The sequence below is a fragment of the Herpailurus yagouaroundi genome, unplaced genomic scaffold (assembly GCF_014898765.1).
Source record: "Herpailurus yagouaroundi ecotype Mexico unplaced genomic scaffold, PumYag 29, whole genome shotgun sequence".
Lineage (NCBI taxonomy): Eukaryota > Metazoa > Chordata > Mammalia > Carnivora > Felidae > Herpailurus > Herpailurus yagouaroundi.
In genome coordinates this window covers 62,030,794-62,049,421 of record NW_024412377.1, presented here as the reverse complement: position 1 = coordinate 62,049,421, position 18,628 = coordinate 62,030,794, and the positions used below count along the sequence as shown (strand labels likewise).

The 18,628-nt window shown below is 39.9% G+C and overlaps 1 protein-coding gene across 10 annotated transcripts in view; it reads left to right on the top strand.

The window, feature by feature from the left end:
* Positions 1–18,628, top strand: part of FBXW11 (F-box and WD repeat domain containing 11) — a 122,414-nt gene that overhangs the window by 90,321 nt on the left and 13,465 nt on the right. For all 10 annotated transcript variants that reach the window (XM_040444953.1, XM_040444921.1, XM_040444929.1 and 7 more), the window contains 6 exons: positions 1,231–1,417; positions 2,289–2,379; positions 9,908–10,045; positions 13,694–13,812; positions 15,018–15,267; positions 18,015–18,133. In XM_040444953.1, coding sequence (XP_040300887.1) covers positions 1,231–1,417; positions 2,289–2,379; positions 9,908–10,045; positions 13,694–13,812; positions 15,018–15,267; positions 18,015–18,133 — 904 coding nt within the window. The remainder of the gene's footprint in view (positions 1–1,230; positions 1,418–2,288; positions 2,380–9,907; positions 10,046–13,693; positions 13,813–15,017; positions 15,268–18,014; positions 18,134–18,628) is intronic.

The window sequence follows — 18,628 nt, the reverse complement described above, 5'->3', positions numbered from 1 at the left end:
ACGTCTAGTGTTTCCACCACTACAATAGGTCTGGGAGGTGAGCTTTATTTTTTGTAGCTACAGAAGACTTGCCTAGAGCCATAGGATGGGAGTTCACAGGTGGCAACGTTGATGAAAATGGTGATTTCCTTACTAGATGGCAGTATCAGGCAGACTCTGAATCTTGGTTGTCTTTGGGATGACCCTTGCATTGTGTGGGATAAATCTCATAAGGTTCAAGAATTTACAGACATGTGGTTCTTGCTTTTGAGGATTCTACCTCCATAAGAAGGAGATGAAGAAATGATTGGCAAAGATACATTTAAGGAGACCTGACTTTAACTCTTGGATTGTCACTTGACTTTTCATAAGCTTTTTAAGATGTGTGAGTGTTTCTCCTTCTTTGTCTCCTTGGCTCCAAGAGATTCACATAGGTCATATATTAAATGGATGATTTGTTATGAGAGACGGTAAGTCAGAGGGGAAAGAACACAAACTTAGGAGCAAGAGATCGGAGTTGCAATCTTAGTTTTAGTATTCTATAGTTGTGAAACCTTGAGGACTTAATAACCTCTCTGTGCCTCATCCTTAAAATTTGAGGAATCATTTCCCTGTAGTAGTTTTCTAAGAGTTATGTAAAAGAATGTGAATAAGTCTTTTTTCGTAACATCTGACAAATAGAGACCTGTCCAGGATCCACTTTTATACATAGAATCTGTTGCCATCAAAACATTTTTTTTTTTTTTTAATTTTTAGGGTGCCTGGGTGGCTCAGTCAGTTGGGGATCTGACTGTGCTGACAGCTCAGAGCCTGGAGCCTGCTTTGGATTCTGTGTCTCCCTCTCTGTCTGCCCCTTCCCCGGTCGCGCGCGCTCTCTCTCTCTCTCTCTCTCTCTCTCTCTCTCTCTCTCTCTCAAAAATAAATAACCATTAAAAAAATAAATGTATTTTTTTTAAGTAAGCTCTGTGCCCATCCTGGAGCTTGACCTCACAACCCCCAGATCAAGAGTTGCATGCTCTACTGATTGAACCAGCCAGGCACCCTGCCATCAATTATTTTATCTTAAAAACTCAGAACCAAAAAGAAGTGTATGTGTTTATGTACTCATGCACTTGTATATCTGAACTTTTGATATTAGTCAGGTATGTTACCTGGTTCAGGATTTCTTTATTCCTCTTACCTTTACAGAAATGGTGACTGGTACATTTCCATCTCCCTTCCCATTCCTTCATTGCCTTTTCTATTTTGTAGAGCAAGGCTTAGATCACATAGCAGAAAACATTCTTTCTTACCTGGATGCCAGGTCTCTGTGTGCAGCAGAGCTGGTATGTAAAGAATGGCAGCGAGTGATCTCGGAAGGAATGCTTTGGAAGAAGCTGATTGAAAGAATGGTGCGCACTGACCCTCTGTGGAAGGGACTTTCAGAAAGAAGAGGGTGGTAAGTTCCTGGGTTGCTTGTTCCCCTGAAAAAAGTTTCTTGGACATAGGGTCAGTTTGGTTATTCAAACAAGCAGTTTGCCTTGCCAAATGTGTTGGCCTATTTTAAAGTGGGAAAGAGGAGTGGTCACAAGTGGCACGTGGGGGAGGGGGAGTTAAAGCTGTTAGAGTAATTCCTTCTGCAATGCATATTTCCTTTACAAGCATTAACTGTTAGGAAGTATTATATAGTTTGAGTGATTTGGCTTTTCAAATCTATGAGTTTACATTTTTGTTTTCCTTTCACATTTTTCTTAGGTGATGATACTATTACCAAAAGATAGATAAGAAAAAAGAAAATATGAGAAAGTCAATAACATTTTGTTTTTGGTCATTGCTCTGACTGAAGATATGGGAGGCAAGGCGGGCAGGAATTTTCAGCCGACCCGTTAACTTAATACAGTTTTATACCTTTATACGTGTCCATAACCTGACCCACTTAGCACAGAAAGAGAGTTCCAGCTTGTACAGGCTATGGTGTGAGTGAGGGATAGGGCTGTTGTTTTCCTTATGGGAGGAAGTTTGATGTGTCCCAAGTGAGGTTTTTCACAAAGCTGCCTTAGCGTTTTTTATTAAATTGTAGAATGAAAGGCTGGATTAATATGCGTTGGGTATTCAGAAAATAAAAGGCCAGGATTGTGCTAGAGAGCTGGAAGTTAAAGTACATTTGTGTCTAAAGTGTAAATGTAATGGTCAGAAATCCTACTTTTGAACTGTTAAAATCAAAACACTCGAAGGGTACACTGTCTTTGTCAGCACCACGTTTAAATAAAATTCACCTTTTGATGTGCAAGGTTATAACATCATAACATCTGTTTGTTTCCATTTGCCAGGGATCAGTACCTGTTTAAGAACAGACCTACAGATGGCCCTCCCAATTCATTTTATAGGTCATTATACCCAAAGATTATCCAGGACATAGAGGTAACTTTATGATTTATCTGTTTTATGGGCTCTTTGTGTCTTGTTCTCAACTTTTTATGTTGCCTTAGAGCGTTTTGTTGATCTAAAAACATGGAGCTAGTAATTTTTTTTTTTAAGTTGAACTCTTGAAGCAAATATGTCAACAGTCAGTATATATAACCTGCAGCCATACTTCAGGTTAGATAATGCCTGTTTGTAAAAACTGACCTGACTTTTCTAAAACCTGAAATGCTTCTGCAAAGTTGCCAGTTAATTAAAACCTGAGTCCAAAGTCAGCTTTTTATTCTAATTTGATAAATTTTCCAAAATCCCAGGCACAGTTTTTCAGGTTAGCAGTTTTACATTTTTGAGCCATCTCTAGAGAATTAGAGAAGGCACAAGGCTCAGTTTCCTCTGTAAATTTCCCATAATTTTTTTCATAAAAATGACTCAAATATGAATCTAAGCAATAGTTAAGTGGGTTTTATACAGCAAATTATGCTCCTGGACCATTTTGGATTTGAGTGTAACTTCACCAGACCAGTAAAACTCTGTAAACTTGATGAGAAACATTGGAGATGTTTGATATTATTCATGTGTTCTAATTAGTTCAGTTTTATTATTTAGCCCTTTTCCTTGAACCAGGAAAGACAGGCACAGGCATTTCTCATTAACTCTTTCACATGTGTTCTTGGCAGGTCTTGGTTACTTCACTATTTCCTCCTTGGCGAAAAGTTTAGCCTTTGCTAGGCAGTGCTGTATCACCCATAAAGTTATACTCAGTTTCCCAAATGTCAAGTAATCCTCTCTCCCAGGTGATAGACATAAAAGTTATTGTGCCAAAATTCATTAATGGAGAAACATGTGCTTTTTGGGGAGTTCTCCCCCACCCCCTTCCCTTTTAAGGCAGATGTGAACTGATGGAATCATTAGGTTAATGGTAAATTTCAATGTGACTGGAACATCATATTTAAAACACAAACTCTTGTTTTGAGTATCTACTTCCTAAAATGAGCTGTAAAGCAATCTTTTACGGAGGGCTAAATAATTTAAAACTTCTGCCTGACTAATCAAAGGTTAGGAATTACTTGATCCACTGGAAGTTCAAAACTTAGAATAAATTGCTCCTACACTGTTAACTTGAATCTTGAGTTGGTGTGTGTGTGTTTTAGGGGAGAGGAGCTGTCTCTTACCCCAAGATAGTTGTACTAATTATTGCTTTGCATACATATTAGAAACTATATTACTTTTTGCTTCTTTTTTCAACTGTTCTTTCCAAAGCAACTCCAGATTTCCTTGACTAATTTCAGCAAATCCTTTGTTATGAGAAGGATGATGTTTAAAGTCAATATTAATAAATAGGAACTCTGGAAGAACTTTGATCTTCCAGGTTGAAGATTTTGGTGACATAGATTATTTAATCCTCATGAGTACTGTTATAATCAGTAGTATGAACTCAGTACTCTGTGGCATGATAATATGTGACACTACCTACCGTAACCATTTCCTCAGGCTAAAATAATATTTTAAAGTTAGTGGAGGAGGCAGATGTGAGGGAAATAGAGCTATGGGGGAAAACCCTATTTGATGCAAAACCTCTACATCATGGTGGTCTACCCAGTGGTTCTTAAAGTGTGGTTTGGGAAAACCCACTGGTGGCCCACAAGAGTCTCCTCCAGATTTTTGTGGGCTAGATCTCTTAGTGTAAGGGATGATGTTTTATACTTTGGCATATTCACTAATAGTAGTAATAATAAAAAATAATGTATCATGCCTACAAGACCGTTTACTTGTACTAGATACTTTGTTAAGCATCTTAGGATACACTTTTCCATTTAGCATTCTGAACAGTACCTGAAAGGTAGGCCATGTCCTTACTCAGAGCTAAGGAAATGGAGACTCAACAACATTAAATAGCTCGCCCCAGATCACACAGTGAGTAATAGAGTCTGTGATCAACCTACAATTCTTCTGCACTTACTACAACTTTTTTGTACTCGAGATCACTGGTGCCTCATCAGAATAGAGTTCTTTACCTCTGTTTTGGGAGTGTGTTTTATTCTGACCAGGGTGAACACACATGTAGAGAGTTGTGTCAGTGACCTATGGATCAAACAAATAGAGACTCAAGGACTTGATTCTTGACCATATGGCTGGCATGAAACTCTCATAGCAGAAGAGAATAATTACAGGTACCCTCTGTTGAGCTCTTGCAGTATACCATGAACTATGTTGTATGACTTACAGAGATTATTGCATTCAATTCTTAAAACAAGGTACATATTATCCCTATCTGTAACAAGGGAAAACTGAGACTAAGGGATGAGAATTGAACTGAGGTCTGTTTAGCTTTGGGGTTAGTGTGTTGTTTATCATTTTCAAAGTGGAAAACTTAGGAAGTGAAGGAGAAAGAGGTGTGATGTTACATGCCTATGGACTTTTCAAGGTGATCTCATCTCTCCCCAGTTGTGTGAGTACTCAGCATCCTTGACTACTAGTTTAAAAAAAGGGCATGAGTTAAGGTAAGATTAATTGGCCTTGTTATAGTCTACTTACGGCAAAGGTAGTATTTTAAAGTGTTTTAATTTTAAGAAGCACATTGCCAAAGATAAATTACACCCCGAGCATCAAGTGGGTGCTTATGCCCCCTGCCCAGTTGCCCCTCCATGCCTGCAGAGTCTCTGTGTAGTTCCCATATACTTGGCGAAGTTGCCAGTACACAAGAGCTTCTTCTTTTCTTGCTCTACTTTGACAGCTGTGTTTCAGGTACTGTCTTGTGTCATCTGTCCATTCCTAGATTTGACTGTGATGAGCAGATGACCTTGCCCTTCTACATTGACCCATCACAAATCGGCTAATTTTTAAGAAAAAAAATAGAAAACCTAGCTTAGTGTGGCCAACTCCCATTATTGAGGAAATGAAGATGTGAGAGATGAAGTCTAGGGAGAATAAATAAGAATTCTTAGCTTTCTGCAAAGCTTCATTTCTCTTGGGTGTTCTTGCCACACGGGGGGGGGGGGGGGGAGGGGGGCGTGGTTTAGAGTACCTCTGAGTTGAGAAGGAATTCCTGGAAAACCTGAGGCACATTCCTCAAAGATGCAGCCATATTTCCCCTGCTATCTAGAGTCTCAGTTGATCTGCTCACTGCTAATGGTGAGCTTACTATTAGGTACTTTGCTGCAGTGATTTGATTTAACTCTCAGACAATCAAAACAGAGTCTTAGTCCAAAGCTCATGCTCTTTTCATGCTCTTTTGGGGGTCTACCATGCCCCCAATCATCTCTTAGCAGAGAGGTAGGAATTGTTACAATAGACTTAATCAGAATTCTGTGTCCTGAACTTGGATTTTTCTCTGTTGCCATCTCAGAGTAGTGTAAACTCTTTCATGTAATATGCATTTCCCCTCTTTTTATTCACTGGATTAAAGCCTTTGAAGCACTCTCCTTGGAATAGACCACTGGTAAAATGATGGTGTGTTGTATCGCACCTTTTAATAAACCACATTTTATTCAGGGAAAGTGGGAAGCTTTTTTGTGGTTTGCAAACTTGATATTAATATTGTCCTGACCAGAAAATGCTGAAACTTGCCCACCCACCCAGTTGTGTTTAGGCTTCTAAAAATAATGTTATTCCTCCATACTCAGACATCTGTTTTCACTCTATTGCCAATTTAAATGCCGCTGTATACTCTGTGTATCATGGCTACTTTCCCAGTATTTTTAAAATTTGCACAGGGTAAGGGGATTTTACAAGTTCTCAAAAACACGAAGGACTCCTCTACAGTAGCCACACCACATGATGTCTAAGTGTAATGGCAGGTATCTGCATAATTAAAGAGGTGCACCTGTGTATGCCCTGTATCCCTGCTGCTGGAGTCACAGTTGAAATGCACTGGAAGGCTGAGCCCCTTCCCAGGAATGGTTAGGGAGGGCCCAAGGCTAGCAGCATTAGGTACCAGCCCAGACCGAGACAACCGTTCCTGACATCTTGGTGAGAAGATTTTGTTGGTCACAGCCTACTCCTTTGGGTCTGTGTTCTCCGCAGCTGAGGAGGAGCATCGCTGCTGCCATTTGTAGGCACTGTGATGAGCACTTTATATGTGTAATTTCATTTGCTCCTTACAAGAGTTTTAAGGAAGTAGATCTTTTTTTTCCCATTTTTACAGAGGAGGAAACTGCAGCACAAACAGTCCCACCTCATTTGCCAAAGCTGCTAACTGACCTAGGTATTTTCTGTACCACACTGGGCTGCCTTCCATTTTTAAGGGTCTAGTATTTTATTTTTTATTTATTTATTTTTTTAAAGACCTGGCTTATAAGCATTCTAGTAAGAGTTGAGGTCGTCGAGTATGGTGGTAGGTAGTATTTTGGGCAGGCATAGTCAGCAGGACGTGCTGCTTTCTTTTGTGGGTGGCCCAGGGAATTGAGAAGAGTAGAGTCTCAGGAGTTACACGAGATTGGTGTGCAGCAAAACCATCTGTTCCCTGCTCTGGGTTAGTGTCCCTTTCCTGGCATTTTGAAACAAACCACTTCTGTGGTGATTCAGGAGCTTAAAAATTTTTTTTTAACACAGCCTTAAGCGGGAGCTCCCTAAAACGACCCATCAAGAATGACCTGGCAGACCTTTTATTTAAAATTCAGAAATGTATTTTAGAAAAACTAGGCTCTTTTCTGAATATTGAAAAGCTAAGCCATTTCCTAGTTCTTAACTTCCATTCAGCTTAGAACAAGAGCCTGTTATCTGACAGAGCTTTGGAGAGGGCCTGGCCTCCATTTCTTATGTGAGGGCCAGAGGCAGAGGGTATGGCCCAGGCTGTCACATCAGGCGGTGTTCTCTGACCAGACGTTGCAGGGGATGGGTGTACCCCCAGGCTGACTGCTGCCTCACCCCAACTCCTCTTTGGTCCTCTCTGCTGTATCTTTAGGTTTTTAGGTATAGTAAAAGATTGTAATCAAGTCGCCCAGTTCTAGAAAACATTTTCCACTCGAGGGAGCATATAGGCAGTTCTTTTTGGTATGAGGCTTCTTCTGCTTTCTCTTTTTACATTATTTTTTTTTTCAGTCTCCCATGTGATAGTAAATACTTTTCCTTTGCATTGAAATATATAGAGTAACAAAGCTGCTTTACTGATTTGATGATATTTTAAAGCAAATGTTTATGTTTTATAACTGAAAGCAGTTGTATGAATTTTTAAAATAACACCCGAGATGCACACACACATATATATATATATATACATATATACACACACACACATATATACATATATATGTACATATGTAAGTTATGTTACGTATTCAACTTTGTAATTCTTCGGGTTTATATGGAGTCATGCCTTCTGCAGCAACTCTCTGGGCCCCTGTAGGGTGTAGCCTGAATATCGGTAACCACTGCCAAGAGTCACTGGCCATGAATGAGACTTGTTACCAGTGCATCTGTCTCCTAAGTCAGCGTTTTCCTGGTATACTTAGCATGCTGAGGTGGCTCAGTCACTATCTAAAAATATATTAGCTCTCTAAATGATTCTAAGCATTGAGTTCAGTTTAAGTCTTTTTCTGGACCCCTTTTCTAAAAGTCGCTTATATACTCAGATCTGTTATCTACGTTGGTAGCAGTAACAGAGGTGGGGTGAATTATTAATATTCTTATTATTAATTTTGGTTTTGGAATATTCTTTATTTCTGACATTTCACAAACTTACTGGAGATGATGATGCTGGCTCAGAAGCTCTGACTTGGTAGCAGATGGGCAGATGAGCGTTTCCTCACTCCTGGCATCTCCATGACACCTCCTTGCATCCCTCGGGTGTTAGAAATATGCAATCCTGCCCTCTCTCAAGGCTGTACATAGGAGCTCTTTGAGGGCAGGGATTATATTTCCAGGCTCCTGTGCTAAGTGTGGAGGCCACAAATGATGAAACATTTTCCTTTTTAGGTATATGTGTATCACTATCTCCAACCTTCCATTTCTTTTTCTATAAAAGGAGGACAGTAATTTCGGCTTCAGAGTTGTGATGATTAAATTAGCTATAAAATATTTAAATCACATACCATAGTGTTATGAAAGCATAGTACCTGGCACATAACATTCAGTAAATTTGAACAGTTTAGAGCATACAGAAGCATACTGCCTTCAACATAAGAGGAGATACAGTTTGTCAGATGTCAGCAGAGCTAGTAATTAAGTGCATATTGTGAATGAAGATGAGATTTATCACCTTCCTTTAGCAGAGCAACTAATTAAACTTTCAGCTACTCATATAATTAACTACTCAGAGATAATCTTTCAGGCTATATCCTGAACTCAGGTGTAACCAATTATTTTAGTCCCCATCGTCCCCTAATTTCAAGGATTTGGAGTTGACGCTCGGGTTGTTCTTAGAAACATTGTGCCCTTTGATCCTAAAAATGCCTCGTATCTACTACCAAAGCTTAGGTCTTCTAGTGCCCTGGGCATGATCCACTTTCTCATTAAACTTTGCCCACTGGTCTGAGGCCTTGGTTCTGTTTTTCTCCTGTAAGTGTCCTACAGAATTTATAGTTTTAATCACTCATTTGGCACTCATATTTTATCTGAAATTGTTACCGATCTTATGTTCTGTGTTCACTGCCTCAATAGCTAGGACTATACTTCTTTACAGACACTGCATATTTTAGTGGAAAAGCATGGACTCGTTGTCAGGAAGAACCGGGTATAATTTCCATTTAGTCTAGTTACTTAGTTTTGTGGCCTCAGGAAATTAAACTCTTCCCTTGTTTTTAAAAGGGAAGTAATAAGAACTTCCTTCCAAGGTTAGTGTGTGGATCATTTAACCAGATAAACATCTTTTGAGTATATCTAGTTCCAGGTACCGTGTGCCTAGATACCTGTGTGCCTGTAGTGGTAGCTCCCTTGAACAGTGTGCTTCCTGTTCTTTTAATCCCCGGCACCTAGCACAGTCAGTATATGGAAAAAAGTAGCGTCTCAGTAAATGTTGCATGAATGATGGAAGAATGTTATCCAGGGCCCAGGTGTGCCATTCTTATTCTAAAAGACCTTTCAGTCTAGTAGATGATTAAAAATGGATAACAAATAAAATTCTTTCTGTAGTAGTTGACAGGTAGTAATTGTTCGATGTCTTTTCTCAGTGATTAAGACAATGCCTTGGATGGATACATAGATTGTCAGTATATGCTTAATGTTGGTGGTGGTCTTCTGCCAAATATTTTAATTGGCATTAGAGAGTGACCCAGTGAGTTACTACGTATTTGTATATTTTGGGTGCAAATGGCATTCTTTAAGCATATTGAGTTCTGTCTAGGCTATTTTTTTTCAAACCCAACTCAAACTCATTGGAAATCCTATGGCGGTTGCCAGATAGGGAGCGTTTGACAAAAAACACTGTTGGGCTAATGTCTTACTTGGAAAGAGCATGATTCCTATCCACAGACAGTTATGCAAACCAAGATGGGGTATCTGGTATGCTGTTCCTGGAAGCAACACTAGAGTCTGAAGCCTAATAGAATAGTTGATTCACAAAAACTCATCTGTTGCCTCCTTTTCCCCCCAGACTATAGAATCTAACTGGCGGTGTGGACGACACAACTTGCAGAGGATTCAGTGCCGCTCTGAAAATAGTAAAGGTGTCTACTGTTTACAGTATGATGATGAAAAAATTATCAGTGGCCTACGAGATAATTCTATTAAGGTGAATGACTGTATTTTGTATGTGTTCTTCTTAGAATTGTGGTTGTGTTAGATACTAGATCACTGAATCTCTCCATTTATTCCAGATTGTTTTCATCAGTGCCCTTCCATCTTGGCAGCTCTCAGTGTGGTTCTCAGGAACCGCAGAGTGTTTCCCTAGACTAACACAAGACCCCTGGATTGTCTCACTTCTTATCCTTCTCTAAGCACATGTGCATTCTGTGTTCTGTGTTTAGGTGCGCATGGAAAATATCTCAGTATCACAGGACTCTTGCTGACTTTGCTAGCTGGTGGAGGCATTGCTGCCTTGCCTGTAAATCAAAGTCATTGCCTTTTATGGGTGCTAACAAAGGCTCAAGTGATAACACAAAAGAATGATAGAGCAATTTATATTTATATGTTTTAATTCACTCTTCAAAAGTAGATAAGCTGGATCATTTCTATGTTTTTAATGTTCAGCAGCTGATCTGACAGATTTTGTTTTACATTGTTTATAGCTTATTTTCTCGTATTTAAGAAAACATAGCAGGATTTTTTTTTTTTGCCATTTTTTTTAAAGTTACAAGTTACATACAGGAAAATTCACTCTTTTTGTTATAAAGTTTTATGAGTTTTGACAAGCACAAAGAATTGTGTAACCGTAACAAAAATCAAGATATAGAACAGTTCCATCATCCCCAGAAGTTCCCTTATTCAGCCCCTTTGTGTTCAGTTCTTCCCCTTAGGCACTGGGCTTTTTAAATTTATTTATTTACTTTTTAATTTTTTTTTAGTTTATTTTTGAGAGAGCACACGCGAGTGCAAGTGAGCACGTGTGCTCATGTGGAGTGGGGGGGAGGGGCAGAGAGAGTGGGAGACTGAGAATCCCAGGCAGGCTCCAGACTCCGTGCTGTCAGTGCAGAACCCTCCTTGGGGCTTGAACTCACGAACCTGTGAGATCATGACCTGAGCTGAAACCAGGAGTTGGATGCTTGACCAGCTGAGCCACCCAGGTGCCCCAACCTTTTTTTTTCTCCGTCTTTTTTTCCCTATCCTTATAATTTTGCTTTTTAGAGAACAGTCTATAAATGGACTCACACAGTATGTAGCTTTTTGAGTTTGGCTTCTTATACTTAGCATCTTAGATGAGATTATCTCCTTTGTTACACTTAGCAGTAGTTGATTCCCTTTTCTTGCTGAGTAGCAGTCTACTTTCTGGTGCATCCCAGTGTGTTTATCCGTCTACCTGTTGAAGGACATTTGTGTTTCCAGTTTTCACAATTATGAATAAAGCCACTATAAACATGTATGCAAGTTTTTATGAGAACATACATTTTCAGTTCGCTTGAGTAAAAACATAGGAGTGGGATTGTTGACCCATATGGTAAGTATCTGTATTTCTTGCTAAGAAATGGCCAAGCTGGTTTTCAAAGTGGCTGTACTATTTTATGTTCCTATCAATAAGGTATGAGAGTTCCCTTTGTTATGCAACCTTGTCAGCCCTTGGTATTCTCAGGTTGATATTTGCCATTCTAATAAGTATGTAGACATATGTCATTTTGAGTTAATTTACATTTCCCCAATGACTGATGATCACATGATCTTTTCATGTGCTTATTTGCCATCTGTATATTTGGTGGTGAAGTATCCAAATCTTTTTTTTTTTTTAATTTTTTTTTAATGTCTGTTTATTTTGAGAGAGAGAGAGTGAGCGAGCAGGGGAGGGGCAGAGAGAAAGAGGGAGACACAGAATCCAAAGCAGGCTTCAGGCTCTGAGCTGTCAGCACAGAGCCCAACACGGGGCTCAAACCCACGAACTGTGAGATCATGACCTGAGCCGAAGTAGGAAGCTTAACTGACTGAGTCACCCAGGCTAGTCACTGAGCTTTTGGATCTGTAAATTTATGTCTTTCATTCACCAGATTTCAAAAGTCTTTGGCCATTATTTTTTCAAATATTTTGTCTGCCCCCTTTTCTTTTTTTCTCCTTCTGAGACTCTAATTACATAAATAGTAGATCTTTTGTTATTGTCTTACATTTTCTCCAGGCTTCCCCCCTGCCCCCCACTCTTTTCTGAATAATTTCTTTTAGTCTGTCCTCAAGCTGATGGCATGCTGTATCTCCTTAGAAATTCACAGGATAGAGTAGCACATAAAGACTCTGAGGTCTGCAGGAGAGAGATACCCAGTGTTTCCCCACTTCCAAAATATATTTGACCTCAGAACCCTATTTTTATGTGATACTTATCAATCAGTAGCCCTGATAACCTGCAGCCATAAATATACTCTGGCAAGAGTGACATATGTTACTATTTAATTTGGGCAGTTATCCTTTAAGGAATAGTGAGAATGTTTTATAAGGGAGGTGCCTGGGTGGCTCAGTTGGTTAAGCATCCAGCTCATGATCACATGGTTCGTGGGTTCAAGCCCTGCATCAGGCTTCGACCCAACAATGTGGAGCCTGCGTGGGACTCACTCTCTCTCTCTCTCTCTCTCTCTCTCTCTCTCTCTCTCTCTTCTCTGTCTGCCCTTCCCCCGCATGGGTGCACTCTCTCTCTCTCTCTCTCAAAATAAATAAACACACCTTAAAAAGAAAAAAAAAAGAATGGTTTATAAGGACCTTGTCAGAGCATAGGCTGACCACAGGCTTGCGTTTCATTTACATCGGATGTGTTTCTAAAAGAGTGCCGTTAATAGAGGCACACCATGTTTAAAATAGGCATGCATTTTATTTACGAGACATAAACAGTAGAGCAGAGATGCACTTTAGAGAGATCATCTAGAACAGTGGTTGGAAACCTTTTGTCCTTCATTCTGTACCAGTCCTGGATCACCAATCACTCTTTCAAGATAACCATGGTTCTAATAGGTCAGAAATTAGAAGCAGGTCTTGCTGTTGTAGAAAGACAGTTAAATGTCTTGTTTTGGCTATTTGTAGTAAACTTGAGGGATGCTGCAAATTATGACAGTATGATTTTACGAAGGAAGAAACAGGTTCACACGATCTATTTTTAACAATCCAATCTTTAAATGATTTCCTATCCCCAATTATATGTGGGGAGTATTGAAAACTTGAAAAACATTGGAAAGATCAAAAGAAGGGAGAAAAAGAACACTCAGAGAACAAAGCCGACTATTATTAACATTATCTTTCCTTTTCATCTTTTTTTTGTTTTAAATCTATTGATTATATCACCATATAGATGGCTTTTATTCTATTTTTTAAAAAACATAACTGTAACGAAGCATTATATTCTCTCATTAAAAGCTTTTCAGTTTACTTTGAAATTTTTCTGAAATGTCGAACATTTTTCATTTTAAAATTTTTGTAAGTAATCATAATGGGTTAGAGATATGCATTTTTAAAGGCTCTTAATGTTGTCACACTGTTTCAGCGTTTATTTAAAAATTCCCTTTATAAGGCTGTTAAGTATAGTAAGTATAATAGTCAGAGGGACAAAGTAAACAAAATAGCACATCTGTTTTGGAAGTTATTCGATATTGCCTCTTCCCTTTTTTTGTCATTTTCCACCTGTTTGAAGTTTAACTGCTCTTATTTACTGTAATGCAGGTTTGTTCTATTTTGTGATTCAGAAAGTAAGGTGAGACAGAAACATTTATCAGAAGGTGATATACTAAATCACTGTTTGTGGTTGATCTTGTCTCCATAGATTTGGGATAAAACCAGCTTGGAATGTTTGAAAGTGTTAACGGGACACACTGGCTCTGTCCTTTGTCTCCAGTATGATGAACGTGTCATTGTGACTGGTTCTTCAGACTCTACAGTGAGGTGAGTGATTTGGCTTCGCTGGTCTGAGAAGACTGAGACTGCACCCTTTTCGGGGATAAGGACACACATTCTTTGTATATGTTTTATATGCTGTATTTCAAAACCACTTTAGGTGTGGGTTTATTTGAACAAAGCAGGCTAGAAAGCCACCTTTTGTTAAGTAGGTCCTATGCTCGTTGTTGTATGTTATAGAGATGGAAATGTACTAGGAAATATTACCTAGTGTTAGACTAGCTTTCTCCTGGGAGACCATGCTCCAGACATTTGGAAAAGTCACCAGCATGCTAGTGTCCTTTCTCTGACTCAGTGCTTTTCAGGCACTGCTTCTGCACAGAAGCCTGTGACTTTCCTCCTTTGGTCTGTGTGAATTTGTCCTCTTAGGAGATTGGGTTTACAGAAAAGCTGTGACATGAAAGGGCTGCCCCTGAGAACCTTATATGTCATGGATGGAGCAGCTGCCATATTGCCTTTGTCCATAAAGCAGTTGGGTAAATAGATGCATGTGGGAATTGATGAGTTGTCATGACTTACAGTCTCTAGTGTGCAATGGTAAGTAATGGACTCTGAGACCTATCAGAGGCCAAAAAGAGCCTTAAGCTTGGAAACTGCCCTCAGTTCCCCAGCTATGAAGCCTCTTTCCCCTGTCATCTCAGACTCCCTGCAAGCCCACTTACTTGAAGAATCATTTTGTTGTCCTCACTGTCCCTGATTACCTGATGTTAAATAAACCTAAACCCGGACAGAGCCAGAGTTGGCCTTCTTTCTTCCTTTTTTATTTTTAAGTTTATTTATTTATTTTGAGAGATCAAGAGAGCATGAATGGGGGAGGGGCAGAAAGAGAAGGGGAGAGAGAGAATCCCAAGCAGGCTCCGCACTGTCAGTGCAGAGCCCGATGTGGGGCTCAAACACATGAACTGTGAGATCATGACCTGAGCTGAAATTAACAGTCAGACACTTAACTGACTGAGCAGCTACCCAGGCCCCTCCATAATTGGCCTTCTTTTTTTGAAACCCTCTCAGTACTTCTCAGCAAATACAATAATTGCTTCTGGGGGCTCCTTTTAAACATGGTCTTGGGTGTGAGGTCCCAGTCACAAGTGAAGCTTACATCTCCCTAGCCTACTACTAAGAATGGGCCCAGGGCACAGACACTGACTCTTCCTGGTTGTCTCAGTAATCATGCATTGTGCTTTTCTGTTCTCTAGAGTCTGGGATGTGAACACGGGTGAAGTTCTGAACACATTGATCCACCACAATGAGGCTGTACTGCACTTACGCTTCAGCAATGGACTTATGGTGACCTGTTCCAAGGATCGCTCCATTGCTGTGTGGGACATGGCTTCTGCTACCGATATCACTCTACGCCGTGTCCTGGTTGGCCACCGTGCTGCTGTCAATGTGGTAGACTTTGATGATAAATACATCGTGTCTGCCTCTGGTGACAGAACCATCAAAGTAAGTGTATCTACTAGTCATAACTCTGCTTCCTCCTGTGCCTTTTCAAACACAGAGGAAGCAGAGGTGGGCTTTACTAGCCTGGTACTGGGCAAGATCTGTAATCTCCTTCATCTGTGCTTGAGCCCTTGAGGCAATCGCATTCTTCATGCTTCTGGAATCACAGGCAAGGTAGGAGGAAAGGGTCATGGGTCCACGATGGAGAGCAGCCTTCTATTTCATGAAATAACACCATTGATCACGTGTTTAAGGGGAAGAGAACTAACCTGTGGAACATGTACTGTGTGCTAGGAGCTTCACCTTACCCTGTCGCTGATCTCTTCCAGCACTCTGTTGAGGAAGGTATTGCCTCAATTTTACAAATGGGGCTCAGAGAGTGAAGAACTGGGCTGGAGGCCACACAGCTAGTTAGTGGCGGAGCTGAGATTTGATTTATTCACTTAATTCACTTCATTTGAATTAATCCACTTAATGATCTATGCCTGGCCATAGACCCTAGGCTGGATGCTGGAGATACAATAATGAATAAGACTTATCCCTGCCCTCAAGAAGCTCGGCGTATGGTGGGTGGCAGGCATGAGACAAATGGTTGTAGTCTATGGTGAGTCATAGGATGTAGTAAATGCAGGTCTGATCCCAGTATCCATTTTAACTTTTTAAAATGTTAGCTTTTGAGATATAGTTCACATACCGTGAGTTTCACCACTTAAAGCATGCAGTCCAGTGCCCCTTAATGTAGTTACAGTGTTAGCCATTTAATATAGTTTAGTTTCAGAACATTTTCATTGCCCCCTGAAAAAACCTCCTACCCACTGACAGTCAACCCCTGTTCTCTTCTTCTGGTCCTTAGCAATCACTAATCTATTTTCTGTCCATGGATTTGCCTCTTCTAGACATTTCATATAAATGTAATCCTATAATATGTGGCCTTTTCTGTCTGGCTTCTTGCACTTAATGTGGTGTTTTCATGGTTCATCCATGAATATTTTAGCACGTGTCAGTACTTCATTCATTCTGACGACTGAAGAAAATTCCATTGTGTGGATGTACCACGCTCTGTTTATCTGTTCATCAGTTGATGGGCATCTTGGTTGTTTGCACCTTTCATTTGTTAAACATAGTGCTGCCATGAACATTTGTGTATAACTTTTTGCACAGACATACATTTTCAGTTCTCTTGGAATTGTAACTGGGTTCGATATTTTGAAGAGCTGCCAAACGTTTTCCAAAGTGGCTATGCTGTGTTAAAATCCCACCAGCATTGTACGAGCATTTGAATCTGGATCAAAAAACCTTCTTTTTATGACCAGCACTAGGTGGCATTCTGGTATCTAGTATCTAGCCCCACACATCACAGAGGTAGCATCAACCTTTAGATAAAGTGGTCTGGCAGTTGAACAAGTAGGGTTTGTGTGCAGTAACTCACTTACCATTCAGTCAGACCAGTTGGAACAAGATCACTGCCTGGAAGTCAGGAGGGTTTGGGCCTTTTTTACAGAGCAGCCGTTGCATAATATCAGCCTGGAGGATTTCTCCGTATCCTTGCCAGCACTTGTGATTGTCCGTCTTTTTTATTACAGCCATCCTTGTAGTTGTGTAGTGGTTATCTCTGGGTTTTGTTTCCATTTCCCTTGTGACCAATGATACTGAGCATCTTTTCAGTGCTTATTGGCCTTTTTTGTATCTTCTTTGGAGAAACATCTGTTTAAATCTTTCATGTACTTAAAAAATGGGATTATTTGGGTGTTTTTTGTTTGTTTGTTTTTTGTTTTTGTTTTTTTTTTTTTACTGTGTAGTTACAAAAATTCTTCATATATTCTGGTTACAAGTACCTTAAGAGGTGAATGATTTGGAAATATTTTCTTCCATCTTGTGGCTTCTCTTTTCACTGTCTTGATGATGTTCTTTGCCACACAGACAACTTTAATTTTGATGAAGTGCAGTTGATCAATTTTTGCCTTTTGTTCCCTGTGCATTTATTGTCCTGTCTGAGAAACCATTGCCTAATCCAAGATCACAAAGATTTACTCCTGTGTTTTCTTCTGAGAGTTTCATAGATTCAGCTCTCACATTTAGGCCTTTGGTTTATTCTGAATTGTATTTTTGTATATTGTGTGAGTTGGGGGTCCGACTTCATTCTTTTGCATGTGGAGATCTAGTTATCCCATTCAACTACAAACGCAGCTGGTAAAATAATTCAGGGCACTCTGGTTGCTTTGCGTCTCCTTATTTGGCTTGTAATATATTAAGTGTGTCTGTGAACATCTAAGTCTTGCAGATGGTTTCACAAAAGAGGGATTATTTATTCCACATACATAATATTAGGAGTGATGTGTCAAAACAAATGGAGCTGTTCAAGAAACTATGCTGGAAAAGAAGAGGATGTGAAAGGTGAAACTTTTTCACATCAGTTACATTGGATATGACATGTCAGCTGGCATGAAAACATAAAATCTGGCCCACACTCTTCCCTCTAGGCAAGTGAATGTCTGAACCATCCAGGAGATGTTCTCTTTGTGAATATCTCAAGGTTGGAGACTTCACAGCTTCCCTCTGTGTTTCATTCCTGTTTTATCACTCTGCAGCTAAGAAAACTGTATGCTGGCCAGTCTGTCCCCCAGCTTCTGAACCAGATTTCATAATCAAGTATTTTGGTCATTCTTAGAAGCTCTGATGTTTTTAAAAAGGTATATTGTGAGGGGACTTTTCGGCGTTTATTCTTAAAGTATTATTAATTGGTTATGCAGGTCTGGAGCACGAGCACCTGTGAGTTTGTTCGTACTCTGAATGGGCACAAGCGAGGCATTGCCTGTCTCCAGTACAGGGATCGGCTGGTTGTTAGTGGATCATCAGATAATACCATAAGGTGAGTAGAAGCTGGTGTGCTGACAGAGTAGGCTGATTTTTGCTATAGTTTTGACTCCTGCCCCAGTCCTGATGCTCAAAAGACTTGGAGCCTTTAGAGATACTTCAAGTAAGAAAACTATAGGTAACTTTTATTAGTCCATTTGGTCCTGTGAACTGAAGTGGGTAAACTGACTCCTCCAATACACACGTTTTATGACATAAACTCCACCCAAGATCCCTTCATACCAGAACTCCTCAGAAGAGAGGACGCTCCAGCCTGACTCTCTACTTTCCCTTATCTGTGAGCTCCTGTCTGCCTCACTAACAGGTGGGAGGAGTGTACTTGATTTATCTGTGTCTCACCCGAGGCTACACTACAACATCATCCACTCCTGTTTCATCATTTATTTTATCTCCCTTTTTTCTTCCCAGCACTCAGTGTCCTTGCTTTCTAATAAATCTGACTATCCATAAACACTGTATTTGTTAAGAATTTCCCTTAAATATCTACTCA